Source organism: Lissotriton vulgaris, chromosome 6, assembly GCF_964263255.1.
Source record: "Lissotriton vulgaris chromosome 6, aLisVul1.2, whole genome shotgun sequence".
Taxonomy (NCBI): Eukaryota; Metazoa; Chordata; class Amphibia; order Caudata; family Salamandridae; genus Lissotriton; species Lissotriton vulgaris.
The window spans coordinates 475753015-475768530 of NC_141694.1; the positions used below are offsets into that span (position 1 = coordinate 475753015).

The window sequence follows — 15516 nt, forward strand, 5'->3', positions numbered from 1 at the left end:
TGTATAGTTGCACATGGTATTTGGAATGAAAAATCATGGGAAAGTCCCACACTGAGCATGGGAACATTGACTCGGTCACACACTCATGGGACGACAACTGCCCATTGTTTTTCTACAGAGTTCTCATGTGCTTGTCATTAGAATCCATTCCCAGACATGTATCTATTATTTTTTACAAGAAATGTATCAAATCAAACTACCAGTTATTGATAGCACCTGCAAAAAAGCAAGTTAGATAAATGTAGAAACGTATTAAATTCTCATGGGACCATGAATCAGATCTTTAGTGTAAAACTGCTAAGTTAAAACATGAGCTCTGTAATGCAAATTTAAAATGTGTGTAAACATTTAAAGATATACGTATATATTTCTTTAATACTTTAGTCCACTAAATCATATAGCAGGAAATGAAATTGAATGCCACTGAGGCTCCTATTACTATGTTGGGCGGACTTGAGTCAGCCCGGCAGCATTTTGGTGTGGAAACCGACCGCCCATAAGTCGGCGGTTCCGTACACCGTATTATGATGCGACCGCACATGGTACGGTCACAAACTCCAATTTCTCAATAGGAGCTTGTGCTGCGGGCAGTTTCCGCCCCAGCACAATCTCCCATAGAGAAATGGGAGTTTGTGTAAATCCCTGCACCATTTGGCAGGCATCGTAAGAGTGGGAAACTTTATGCGCACAGTGGGCATGTGGGAGCATTAAGAACAAGCATTGGCAACCCTTTTTATTAACTGTTATTGTGTAAACTGAACATGTGGACAGCTTTTTTTAATGATTACAATATATTTAGTTGCATAATTTGTTGTTATTAAAGTGCTTTAATACATTCTGAGTGGATTGAAAAGTAGTGTCTGTTTGAGGATATGAGTGTAGCTGCATTTGAGGTATGAATTATCTTACATAGGTCTTGACCAAAGGGAACCCTTCTTTGACTGTATAGTTACTGGGAGCTCTATCCCCTTGGTTTACAGAGCCCCCTCTCTTTGACTTCAAGGTAATTGTGTAGATTTCAGCCTGGAAAAATAAACCTTTTGTCAGGCCCAATTCTTTCTTTTTAATACATATAAGTCACCCCTGGTGTAGGCCGTGGACAACCTAGAGGGCAGGGTGCATTGTATTTACAAAGCAGGACATGTACATTTTAAGCTTTACATACCCTGGTAGTGAAAATCTCTTATATCGGTTTTCACTACGGCAAGGCCTATCCTTCCTATAGGATAACATTGGAGTTGCTTAATACATATTACAAGTGAGAAGAGAAAACCAGTTCATGTTTGGTGTCTCTGGAATCACAATTTAACATCTCAATTTATGAGGAAGTCCGATTTTAGATTCCAATTCTGAAAATGCAATTATTAGAAACTTGGCATTTTCTTACCCTGTATGTTTAATGTCTGTAGTCTGTCTCTGGTCACATGACTGGCTGTAGCTTACAGTTGAACTTTGTGTATTTCTCCTAGACAGGCACACACAATAGGGAGATTAGGTGTGCATGGATGGGCCATTACTGCCAGGATGAGAGGGAGGAGCTGGGCTCAGGCCCACTTACACCTAAATAGGCTGTGTCCTGTCTCTAAACAAAGGATAGTTAGCCTGGAGCCAGGGCTAGGGAGACAGGGCAACTGTGCATTTCAAATGCATTCATCTAGAAGCTTCTCTCTACTTCAAAAGCACAACTGGGTATAAATACTGGACCTCAGACACCAACAGTTCAGTACACTTCTGGACCTGTGGATATTCTACTAGGAAGAAGGACTATGGTGCTGCTGTAGGAACGACACTGTGCTGGACTGTACTCTGCTGGACTCCTAGTTTGCTGTGCTGACCTCCACCTGCTGCCCTCCTGTCTGGGTGGGGACTGGGCCTGCTTCTCTTGAACCCAGAAGCCAGAGTGACTCAAAGGGCTAGTTGGCTGGTTTACTGATCTGAAGCATCACAGACATAACAGGCTACCAAAAACATTGCATCTGCACCTGGACTTTGACATCTGTGAGTCTGCCCTGCCAAGTGATGCTAGCCAGTCCTGGACCCTTGGGAGTGGACTTAAGGTGCTTTGTCAAACTTTGTATATCCATCTGAACCAACGCATCTCCCCTGCTGCGAGCCACGGCCCCAAGCACAACCAACACATCTCTGCTGATATGTGGATTGGACTCATCACAAAGACTCATATCACCACCACAGCCCACATCACCTTCATAACCACCGCTGTCTGACGCATCCTCAGTGCAAGCCCTTGCATTTCTTGTCTACGGCAGCCTCAACAATGATGCCAGACTTTGCATCACAGCTTTGCAGATACTCAGAACCGATGCATCACCCAACTTCACGATGCATCTCCCACTCCAGACTTTGCATCACAAACCCACATTGATGCAAACAGGACCTTGCACCACAGCCTTGGTGCACCTCGCAACCAACCCATCGCTTTGGCTGTGTGACGCATCTTTAACACGGATCCACACAAAGCTCTGCAGACCAGGATTTAAGGAACTTGTTGAGCATGCCTAACTGGGTCACTGTAGAAGGCCCGTGCTTTGTCGCAGTCAGCCTGAACTTCTGACTTTGTCCCAGTCCAGTGTGACCAGCAATCCACAGTTGAAGCTTTATGCCTTTTGGTGCTACATTCTCTAAAAACTTTAAATTTTAATATTTCCGGTTCAACTAATTGAATTTTAGTAATTTTGGTCTTGTTTTACTAAAAATGACTCTATTTTTCAAACTCTGTTGTGGTCTCCTTTTTGTGGTGTGTTTTCACTATGTTACTGTTTAAAGTGTTGCACAAATACTTTACACAATTCCTTTAAGTTAAGCCTGACTAATCTGTGCCAAGCTATCGGGGGTTTGAGCACAGGTTTATTTGGGGTTTGTTTGTGCCTTAGCCTGACAAGAATTGGGATTGCTGTTTGACCAGGGCTCACACCCAGTCAACCAGCAAGCTAATTTCTTACAGTCTTAAAATCCAAGGGGAAAAATAGCTGGCCTGCCTTTAAGGTTATGCAAACCCTTGAAAATTACCCTTTTAGGTAGCCGCTCAAATTAATACTTCAACCATGTACTGCTAGTGTTGCTTTCACCTAACTTGCAAAGAAAATATTACAAATGGTTTCATCGATGATCCCACCTTATACGACGTCATTGAATAAATGACTGATTATATTACCAAGGGCATCAGGAATGACATCAGCGTTTTCATCAGGTTCTGCCAGAACTTCTTTCACATCTAAAAAAAAATTCATTGAATCAGGATGAAGAGTTTTTACCCTTTTTTTATTATATTGCTGTTATGTTTGAGTAATCAAAAGATTTCTATTAACTCGGGACGCCTTTGCCTTTTGTTCAATAAGCATATTCTGTGGCAAAACGGAAATGTTGCCACGCATGTTCTTTATTGCAACAGTTACCACAGCTGTTGAACGTGAATTCCCAGCGCCTTGGATGTAATTCTAAACAACACAATAGCACAGGAAATTGCTTTGTACTCAGAATGGCATTCACAATATGGAAATAAAAATATTGGCTACACTGTGGTCTTTCCGATAAATTCCTGCTAGTTCATTCTTCCCTCACAGTTAATGATTCCCATTGTAATGCTGGAGATATTTGTCACACTGTCAGAAACTCAATAATGTCAGAATGTGTCCAGTAACACAGAGTTCGCTTAGACACTACAATAAGCTTTGTTTTTTTTTTATATACTAACTTCTAGTTACAAAAGAAGTGCCCTGTTTACCTTTTTGCAACATCATATGGGGGTTTAAATATAATTTTTTAGCTGTGAAGTGTGAAAGAATCGTAAAAGTATATGGTATTATTTTCTAGAGGCCAATAAAATCATGAAAATCTTTATCCCCTCGATTTTCTCTAAGAATATCATGCTTCTATGTCTGTTTTAAACGTAAGAGTGTGCAGTCACTAACATACCCCCTGGGTCACAGAACATAGCTCTGAATGACTCATCCCCCAGGAAGACAGGAATGTGCTTATTGTTTGCATCACATACATTCCTGTGTGTCTTCCCTTCTTGTTGAAGCTGTTGCGAAAAACTGATTGCGGGAGTTCAATCAAATTCCTTTACATCTCTTTCGTCACAATACTTTCAAATATAGTATGTAAATGTGTCTTACTCTTAAGCCGCGCTTCCAAAATCGAATGGAGTTTCCTCATCACTATCTGCTGTTGTTTTCTTCAATTGTTAAACATGATTAAGGTGAAGAACATTGAGTACTGTAATTGTCTTCACAGGTCCAGGATGCTTTCAGATGTCGATTGAGGAACTGCCAAGATCCAATCAATGCTGATTCTTCAAGTTCTTTTCCTAATGGACATGCTCAGATCATGGTTAGCTTTTATTCTCTCCTTGACTGATTATCCAGCCCTCCTAATAAAGATTGCACTGAGCATCCCAAGAGTATGAAGTTGAAATATTAATGCCAGTTAATGTCTGACATTTGCACCTTTGCTGCCATCTGAGATATTTTAGAAAAATTCAGCCTGAGATGGGTATTGGTGTCTGGATTGTGAAAAGGGCTAGATTTGTTCCTGGACCTGGTAAGAGTGACTGCCAAACAGCGACGGCTCGTGGAGGGAGTTACGGTGGGGCAGGAGGGCGGGGAGGGGGAGGGGCAGGGCGGAGGTTGCTAAAAACCGGCATATGGATAATTGCAGGTAAGTAAACAATTTAATTAATAAAACGAATTTCGTAGCTCGCACTGCATTGCATTTTGCGATGCAAGGCGCACTACGAAATTCGTTTTATTAATTAAATTGTTTACTTACCTGCAATTATCCATATGCCGGTTTTTAGCAACCTCCGCCCTGCCCCTCCCCCTCTCCGCCCTCCTGCCCCACCGTAACTCCCTCCACGAGCCGTCCCTGCTGCCAAACATGTTAATTTTAGAGAGCTGTAACAGACAGAGGCATGATAATTATTTGATACCTGAGAAAGAGTAGACGGACGATGGAAAATGTGCCAAGCTTGTGATTCCAGATTATATAAATATGGCAGTGAGGGTCCTGTAAAGCTACCCTTTATCATGAGCACTGCACTAGCCTTTGACTCAAAAGATATTCCTCAGAAATGTCATGTATTTATATATTTTATTTGAAGCAAAGATGAGTGTACCAGCACATTTTCAAAGCATCCCATTCAATGTCTGTTTTCTTTACAGATTACATATTTACCTAAATTGCTACACTCAATATACACAATGAAAATTGGTTCTTATGTTTGAAATATTTGTATTTTCTTAATGTTATAAATATGTCGGTCACTATCCCAGGTAAGGCAAATTGGAACGCACAGTGACTATTGATAAATAAAATTTTATAAGCACCCCATACATTCCAAACTCTTGGCAATCAAGTGTTTTTATGGAGAAAATTAAACTGTTGCTTAATTATTTACCAAGGTAGGCGTCGTGATTTTTCTAGTAGGTCTTCTCCATGCCTCCATTGGACTGCCAAACGTCTCCTGCTGACTGTTCAACTAAGTAAATAGGAGGTCACAGTGTAGTACTGTGCAAGAATCATCAACTAAACAGATTGTGGGAGTAACCTTTCTCTGCTGCCCTACACAAATCCTTTTTTGTCTGCCTCCTATTAGTCTGAGCATTTCTGTTTGGGGGAATATATGAAATCGTACGTATTATGGCAGTTCACACATTATCAGTAAATTAGATTAAGAAATAAACAATGCCTAAGACTTCTCCAACACTAGACCCAGCACAAAACACATGCTCCATTATTCTTTGCAAGACAAACCCTTCAGAATCAGATGGTTTGGTGCCTCCAGGTGCAGTATGGAGAATGCATGTACATGCATGAATGCCAATACCAGACATAGAAAAGGTGCAGTATCCTGGCACTGCTAGGATGACCAGTTTCAGATAAGGTCTGTTGAAATCTTCCTAGCAGGCTCTATTGGTCATTAAAGGATTGCTCCAGCGTTAAAGGCCCTAGCCAAAGGCAAGGGTCTGTAACAATCGCCGGTAGAGACCGCTAGGAGGGCTCTAAGGCTATTTAAACATTCCGCCCCAGAAGGCAGAATGGGGCACATTACCAAGCAATAGCAATAATTATCGCTATTGCTTGGTTAGCGTGAAAAAATTATCGCCGAGCTGCGGCGATTTTTATCGCAGATAAAACTTGGTATTACCAAGGTTTATCGCAAATGCGATAAAAATCGGCCGCTATGCATGAATATCGCTGAAAAGTCAGCGATATTCATGCATTAGCGAGCTAATGCTCTTAGCCATGTTATCCACCTACCATTGGATAACATGGCTAAGAACTGGTCTGGGCAGGTGTTAGCTTTTGGAGATATTTGCGCTTAGCGCGAATATCTCCAAAAGTTGGTAATAGGAGATAGCGATATTAGCGACTGTTTCCAGTCGCTAACATCTTGGCACGCCCACTTTGCATGTCATTAGTGATAAATATCACTGACATGCAAAGTGGGGCCAAAGATGGTCGCTATCTCCTACTACCTGTCGCTAACTGGTGTTAGCGACAGCTAGGTAATAGGGAGATAATTTTATCTCCGCTTTCTTGGCTTCTAAAGCCAAAAAAGCGGAGATAAACCCCCTTGATAATATGCCCCCATGTTCTTATTGGTAAAAACAAAAGCTTCTCAGAGCCTGAGGGGATTTAAATCCCCTTAGTCCCGAGAGGCCTTTGTTCACAGCAGCTGGGAATGAAAAACAACTTTAGAATGTTGTTCTCTGGGCTTCTATCGGCCCATGGAAGCCCAGAGCACTCCATTGTCTGTGATGGAGTGCTCAATATTCCAGTGTTCTAATAACGGTTGAGTGCTCCTACCTTGTTTCATCTTAAAAGTATTGATACGGTGGTACTTAGGTAATAAGCAAACACAAACATGTCCCTTTCTGAGAGCTGTGGTGCTCTTCAATGATAATTTTTCCTGGTCATAGATCCTTATAAAGCTATCTCCCTCCTACGGTTTAAAGCTGATAAAAAGGATAGTGAACTATAAAAGCCAGACACTCATACTTTGCTGTTCATTGTACAAACCAGGGATGACGCAGTTAAAAACAGACTCCCTCATTAGCCTGTCGGTTAAGATGATCAACGGTATTACAGGCGAAAAAACTTTCCAAGTTTACTATTGCAAAAACAGTGTTCGTTTTCTAAGGTCCCTGAATGCAGTGCCTATGTCTAGAGAGAATGTAAAAACACAGACTCATGAAATCCTTCTAAAGGCAACAACTTCACTTTGAACTCATTAACTATGAAACTCATGCTAATCCTTTGGGGATGGCCTTTCTCTTTGAATTAATACAGACTACTTTCTTGCATTCTCTGAATATTCATGTTTTGCCATAGTTGTGTCTGTAATGACAGTGATATACATACCCTATGCTGCACAGTGAACTAAATAGTTACTGCATTCAGTTTACCATGTCCTTCTAGGCGTCGCAGTCTGAAATGAATATACTTTTTTTTCCTTTTTTTTGATTACCGATGGTGAGGTCATGTCACAGGGCACAATAGTCATACTGATTTGAATATGAAAAGTAAAGAAACTTAGGGTAGTCACAATTTGAAAAAAGGGATATATAACAGTATAATTAATCATTCTTAATATTAACTGAAAAATAGCAGAGTGTTTGGTTGTGAAAAAAAAAAATAGCAGAGTGAAATAGCGTGAACACAGCACAAGCAAGTGTAATTTTTTTCGTGGTGTTGGTATTTTTCTACACAAAACTAACACAATTGTTATGCAAAGATAATTGTGTGTGGAACATGATGTACAATGGCCCATGCTAAGACCTGCCAGGGCAGGCAATCCTTCAGAAGGAGCGCCAATTGACCATGAAAATGCTTATTATCTGCTTAAAGGAATGTAAATTAATTTTGCTGTCGCTTTAATGTCTAAGAGGAGGACCTACTATAGCCTAAGAACCCAACCTAGCGGGCTCTTCTGACCATTAAAGGCCCACTCCAGCCTTAAAGGCCTGAATCGAAGGAGAGGGTTTATAACAACGTAGCGGGCCTTTAATGGCTGATAGAGCCTTCTAGGAGGGCTCTACGGCTAGTAGAACATTCCTCCCCTAGAGGGCAGAATGTTCTAATTACTAAAAACAAAGAGCTCTCCGAGCCTGAGAGGGTTTAAATCCCAGCAGCAGCTAAGAACAAAAACCACATAGAAGCCTGCATTCAATGGAGTGCTCCACATTCCAATGTTCTAATATCCTGAACACACTTCCACAAAGAACACATACCCTAACTCACTGTGCATGAATTTAGCTGGCATTTAAATAATAGTCTATGTAACACAATTCTGCCATACTATATTGTCTTGGAATTTTGAGCTCTTACATGTATGGTTGCGTTTATTTGGCAAGGAGTTGTATTAACTCTTCTTATGATGTGTAAAAGTCATTTGAGTGTGCTTACAAAGAACTAATGAGCAATTCTTTGAAGCTTTCCACACCATAAATGTCTATATGTATCTATGTATCAGTCTTCTACCTCTTACCTTCTTCTGCCCTAAGTCATTTAATAATATCCACTATAATCTAAAATATTGCCACCTTCACCTTTTTAGGCTTGTCCTTCGAGACATCAATGGACTATAGATGGCTCTAGCTCCAGGAACGGATTAGCAATAACTTAATTTAACTTATGTCATGAGTTATATGAAATAATCAGCCTAGACCCTGACAAAAGACAGCACTGACATAATTTCCTTCCTTTTAAAGTCACCTTGTCTGGGGTAGACACAATTCTAACTCAAGAGACATACTAGATTTTCAAGATGTCCACATATCTGACAATATTCTCCATAGTCAACAGTTAGAGAGATGGTGCATTTGAGATCCTGGAGGTCTGGAGTGAGACATTATTGGGAATTATTTTGTAAGTTTGAATATGGTACCATTGTGGATGCCTATGGTTTTTTTAAGCTATGGTGTGTGATTAGAGCATAAAGGTTTCCTACAAGTAATTGTAAATGTTAGCAATTCAATTTCAAATGTTTTTCAAATTACTAACATTTGTCTTTTTATCATGTCTTTTAAACAGACCGATTTTGAAAAAGATGTGGATATTGCGTGTCGGTCAGGTAAGATTGTTCAAATGGTGCCTGGTACAGAAGCCTGATTTTATGTAATGCTCTAAAACACAAGCTATACACTGTTGTATTCCATCACAAAGTAAAATATGAAAAAAATCAAGTCAGGGATTCTTCGTAGGAATAGAGGGGCATATTACCAACAACTAGCGATAATTTTTGTCTCTAACTTGTTTAGAGACAAAAATTATCGCCGCACATCGGCGCTTTTTATCGCAGATAAACCTTGCTATTAGCAAGGTTTATCGCAAATGCGATAAAAAACGGCCGCAATGCATGAATATCGCTGAAAAGTCAGCGATATTCATGCATTAGCGAGCAAATGCTCTTAGCCATGTTATCCACCTCCCATTGGATAACATGGCTAAGAACTGCTCAGGGCAGGTGTTAGCTTTTGGAGATATTCGCGCTTAGCGCGAATATCTCCAAAAGTTGGTAATAGGAGATAGCGATGTTAGGGACTGTTTCCAGTCGCTAACATCTTGGCACGCCCACTTTGCATGTCATTAGTGATAAATATCACTGACATGCATAGCGGGGCCCAAGATGGTCGCTATCTCCTATTAGCTGTCACTAACTGGTGTTAGCGACAGCTTGGTAATAGGGAGATAATTTTATCTCCGCTTTCTTGGCTTTTAAAGCCAAAAAAGCGGAGATAAACCCCCTTGATAATATGCTCCAGAGTTCCTATTCTGCTCACAGAACTGATGTCATTTTTTGAACTGATAACATCTTTTAATATAAGGAAAAAGAAAAAGGTTGCCCATGGGGCACCTTGAAAGGGAACTCATGCATCCGGTTAGGCAGCATTGGCATATTTTATTACGGAAAACACGTTTCTCAAGGGAGAAATTGAGCTTTTCCTGTACATGCATGCCTGTTCCTCTCAGTGAGCACACAAATACGAAATATCTATAGAAAGGAGCACAGAACGGTGCTTCCAAGGAAATGAACTGCAGAGATATGCAAATTGGATGACTGCATCAATATCTGTCCTAAAAGGGGTGACATTTCTCACAAACTAAATGTTGGCCCCGCCTTTAACATCTGCAGTGGATTAAGCAGAGCAGCAAGAGGTGTCGAAATATTAATTTGCAATTCCATATTATCAGTAAAATGATTATGCAGCAGAATGTTGCTGCTCTGAACTTAATTAGGTTGTGATAGTTCGTATCTGTTTCTTCTAGTTAATACACCTGCCCTCAGTAACTGTTCTTAAACAGTCCAATTAAAAGATCAATAAAACATCAGATTTCCTAACATCAACCAAACACTTTTTGGCATTTGAAGGTACAGATATGTGTTTAACCACAGGATACAACAGGGCACGTGAATCTCTTCTACGTTCAATCCATGCTGACATAATTTGTAGTAATGCTGCTATTTTAACTGAAATTGGCCTCTGTACCATTACAAACAGTGGCCAAAATTGAGTTGTCATCAAAGAATGAGTGGTTCCAAGGTTAATGCACAAGTTCAGTTTAAACAGATGTTCAATGGTTCACTCATTAGCTATAATGACATTTACAAACTGCTACATTTCTGTGTCGGTATAAAAAAAATCCCATACGATCTGCTCCTCGGCTCTGAAGTTTAAGCTCTGTAACCTAGCGCTACTCTATGAACATGCACTATTATAAACACATTCATGCTATGTTGCAACATTATTTTCTTTTGCCTTCTTCATCCACCAATAGAATATCAGCAAGCTCCCAGTGACAGGTTCGCTCGTCATGCTCTTATCAGAGCATAATAGACTTTCAAACTTTAGTCCTAGGAAATATTACAATGTTATTTTCGTGAAGTCCAAACTTCTTCTCATGTATCATTCTTTTTGTAATTATTGTCACTTCCTGATGAGAACTTTGCTATCAGTTGTCTAATACAAAACAAGTGTCTGTTCACTAACCAGCAGTAGGCTTCTGAAGTAGCAACATCTGCAGCAGAGAGAAGAAAAGCATCTTGCACAAACAAGTATTCAATGTGTAAAACAGGCCTTTCTTGGTTAATACCTCATTTTTAATTTAATATGGCATCAACAGTTACACTTACCAGTGTTTAATTTACGAGTAACATTCAAGGATGATTACCTTCTACAAATTTTGCATTTAGCACATGCTTTATTTAAACGTAATATTATGCACATTATTATTGTAAGTGTTATTATTATTATTATTATTGCATTTATTGAGCGCACAGCTACCCGGAGGTTTCCCGGCGCTTGCCTTGGGAACCCGTCCTGGCTTTTCCCTGTGAGATAGCCCCTACAGGGCATCCCCAAGGTGAAAGCCAGGCATCCCACCGCAGGGGGCCGTTGTGGAGATTAAGCAAGCTTAATGCCCAGAGTTGCAGAGTGAGAACCCATGATTAGAGCAGGCACCGAAGAGAGAATTATCGAGTCCGTGGACATTTGAGCTCAAGACACTGCCGCGTCGGGAATTGAACCCTGGTCCCCGGTCTGACCTCAGCTTCCGGGTCTGCCTGCTCTACACCGTGAGCCTCACTTCTCCACACCGTGAGCCACACTTCTCCACCAAGTGTTTTCAATAGTAAATAAGATTTGCTGCAGCAGGGGCAAATGTTTAGTAGCAGGGCTGCATCGAAGCCTCTTGCTGACGTCCTGAAGTGTTAAGTCTGCATCATGTCATGGGCTCACTGTCCCTCCATTCTCCCTCCCCTGCAGCAGGTAAAATATACTACACTTGTGCTTTATTTCTATGGCTGAATGCACACCTGTTGCAAAGTTGGGTTGTACATGAATTTGCTCGGACTGCAGGGTCACTGAGAACAGTGGCTTTCAGAGTAGCTAATGGAACATGGTATGAGTACCAAAACTGGATGTGCCTGCCTTCTTTCCAGCTGCTGAGGGCATCCCGGCCCTCCCCCTCCTAAGGATGTCTTAGTCAGGGCGGAAGTTCATGAGGGTAGTTCCTTTGTGCAAACATATATTTATTCTTACTCAGCCCAATTAAGGGGCAGTACATAAAAAGAAATACTCTGGGAGCACTTTGTTTTTCTTTCCCACAGTTACAGCAATTTTCTCATCATGTTGACACATTATACTTTTAAACATTTCCACATGCAAGCTGGATTTACTCGAACACACTTGTCAAAGCTTTTTCTGACAATTTAAAAGCAAATAAAAGAAACCAACTGAGAAGTGGTTGGTGTTGAGTTAGAAGAACATTATTTCAAGAGGCTGAATGTTTAAAGGGTTGAAACCCAATTTTAATGGTAGTGTAAATATACGCCAGGGCATGAAAGTGAATTTTCATATCAAACAGAGCAGAAATGAGTGAAAAATGTTCTGATTTGTGCTAAAGGCCGTAGGATTTGTGTGTGTCTATTTGTTGTTTTCCTGTGGTGTATTGATATTGACAGACTCCAAATACGTTTCTCTCTAACCTGTTTGCATACAGTGGAAGGACATCTACAAATTCCACTCCTAATTATATCGTTTTACTTTAAATTCCGAATGCCAAAAACTTCTTTTGTTTATCAAGATTGATTGTCAACAGTGCTGTGAACAGTATATTTCAACGTAAGTGTAACACAAATCCCCACAATAATACAATCCTAGCATAATATAGCTGGACCGTGAAATATGCTGGGCTGGTTCTCTCTTTTCAATACCGTCTGAAGCAGAAGTGCACAAATTATCCTAAAATTTGCTATCTTGTTTGTAACCCAGCTATTAATACAACAATTATTTAGGAAAAGAGTTAGAAGAATGTATCTTCGAATGAGCTGGCTTTCTAAAGGGTATCAGGGCATTTTTAATGTTAGCAAGTAGACAGCCATATTCAAGAGAAAACAAGCTGGCAGGGTTAACCCCTTGTCTGCTGATGACGGAACCGCTCCGTCATCAGCTGCGGTGGCGCTGTGCTGATGACGGAGCGGTTCCGTCATGGCCCGCTCGCTGCTCATGCGCGGCGCTAATTCCACGCCTGCGCTGACCATTCTATTGAGCGGGGCGGGCCGTGACGGAACCGCTCCGTCATAAGCACAGCGCCACCGACGCTGGTGACGGAGCGGTTCCGTCACCGGCATGAGGCCGCCGGGCGGCCGCCCCGCCCCCTTAGCACTGCGGCAGAATAGCCGCCGCAGTGAAGGGGTTACATTTGTAAATCATTAAAACGTATTTTGGCACAAAGCTTTTGTACCTGTATCTGTGAACTAATACCATGTTATGAAATGCTTTCTTACTTTGCAGTTTTACATAAAGACATTGGACCCTGCAGAGCTGCTACTATTACAGGAACCATGTCGAGGATTTCCCTGAACGATGACGAGGATGAAAAGGGCATGAACCCAGAAGGAATGAGCTACTCCACGCTGCCTGGAAACATTATGTCCAAAGTTATTATACAGCAGCCTTCAGGCCTGCACATGCCTATGAACAGGAGTGATCTGGCTGATCAGTGTCTGAAAAAAGAGAACAGCGAGTTGCGACGAACTGTGTACCTATGCACGGACGATACCATGAGGGGTGGGGACATGGACATGGGCCATACTCAGGATCGGATGATGGAGAGTGACTATATTGTGATGCCAAGGGGTTCAGTGAACATGCCATCTCAGATGAAAGATGAGAGCAAGCTGAACATGGGCATGGACACCTTGCCTCACGAAAGACTGTTGCACTACAAAGTAAATCCGGAGTTTAGCATGAACACTGCTAGAATGGACCAATTCAGTTTAAATTTAGATCAGCATCTTATGGCTCAAGAACATATGCAGAGCCTTCCATTTGAGCCACGCACAGCAGTAAAGAACTTCATGGCTGCAGAACTTGATGACTGTGCGGGACTTTCCAGAAGTGAAACTGGGTCAACAGTATCAATGAGCTCTCTGGAGGTTAGTCATTTATGTTTAAATGTTCAAACTCACTAGAAATTTGCCATACAAACACAATGCTGTGGATGGTAGGATGTTTAAATGCTTTGTTAATTGGTGAAATAGGATATTCATAGAAAATGCTTATTAAGATCTCTTTCAATCCAGTGGCAACAAACTACCATTCAGAGACAGCTAGTGACATTTGGGGTGTAAATGTCATGACTATATTGCATATAGTGAACAAGTGAAAGGAGCAAGCTTGGGGTCCTTTAAGAGGCTTGGGTAGTTCTCTATCAAGAGAAAACTCTGAAAAACAACAGGTAAGTGTTAATTTTGCAATGCTATGTTCCTAACAAATTGAACAGTTGGTCAAAGGCATTTTTAAATGTTGAACTCTTGAAATGTCTTAATATTTCAAAACTCATGAAAGGTCCCAATACCCAATACTTTAAGGTGCGCAAGCCTGAATGTCATCGGAGGAGTTCAGGTCTGAAAAATATGGAAATATGTGTTACATTTAACAGCACAATTCTCAACATTATTTGAAAAAACTCATAGGTGTAGGGTCAGTTTTAATTGTCTCAGTATACTATTTCACAACACCCCCTATTGTATTTAGAGAGCAGAGCTATCTCTCAGGTTAGAAAATACTTACAGGATCAGAAGAGACAGGTTACACTCTTGATAAAGCTCAGGCCTGAGACAACAATTACATATAGTGATAATGTGTTTTCAGAAGATGCTTTTACATGAAAAATTAAGTAATTGCCACAGCAGCAAAACGGCCCACTGTATGCAAGCAAAGGTTTCTCTGGCACCAATTAGTGTTCCCTCCTTAGAAAATATTTTGGAAACTCATTCATATTGTCTCGAAATATCAATGTTTCCTAAAAAGTAAATAGCCTAATTGAGTCTGTGATCCAGCTTGTCATTTTCTGAAAACAAACATGTTGGGTCCATTCACAAAGCTTTTTGCAATTCTAAGGTGAACCTATTCATTATTTACAAATGCAAAACCACTTTAGGAATTCTTCTTTGTTAGTTTTGCAATTCTGCTCACAGAGCCAGTGAGTGGGAACGTGGATTTGAGCACACCCAAAATATGCGCTTTGTTGAGTGAATACAAACTCCTCACTATAGCTTATCTTTTGGATTTGGCACTTGATGTCACTTCCGCTCGTCTGCTGGTTATTTGGGAATAGATGAGGTTACCCTTGCAAAATCAAAAGAATGTTCCTTGCTCCACAAATTTAAAAGTAGTCTATCCAATGCTTTCTTAAGCATACCTGTGACTTACACACACAAATAGTTGCAAATTGAGAAACATGCATGAAGTATGGCAGGGACAAGATCCCTGTCAGCATACTGTACGCAGCAGATGCCCCACTCAGTCACTCACTGGCCTGTAGTTTTGATTTTACATTGGAAGGGACAATGAAAGTTTCCATGGAGTGGTCAAGTAAATGCAATTGATATTCATAACTAACCAAAGGATCTCATCATTTTTGTGGGTATTTATATCAAATTAAAGCTACACGTATGCCTGTTTGTGAGTCTAAGGTGCTTCTAAATGA

General features: G+C 40.8%; 1 protein-coding gene across 3 annotated transcripts in view; it reads left to right on the forward strand.

Moving 5' to 3' along the window:
* Positions 1-15516, forward strand: part of ADGRB3 (adhesion G protein-coupled receptor B3) — a 1725994-nt gene that overhangs the window by 1601276 nt on the left and 109202 nt on the right. For all 3 annotated transcript variants that reach the window (XM_086926462.1, XM_086926464.1, XM_086926463.1), the window contains 3 exons: positions 4255-4350; positions 9055-9094; positions 13317-13960. In XM_086926462.1, the coding sequence (XP_086782588.1) occupies positions 4255-4350; positions 9055-9094; positions 13317-13960 (780 nt within the window). The remainder of the gene's footprint in view (positions 1-4254; positions 4351-9054; positions 9095-13316; positions 13961-15516) is intronic.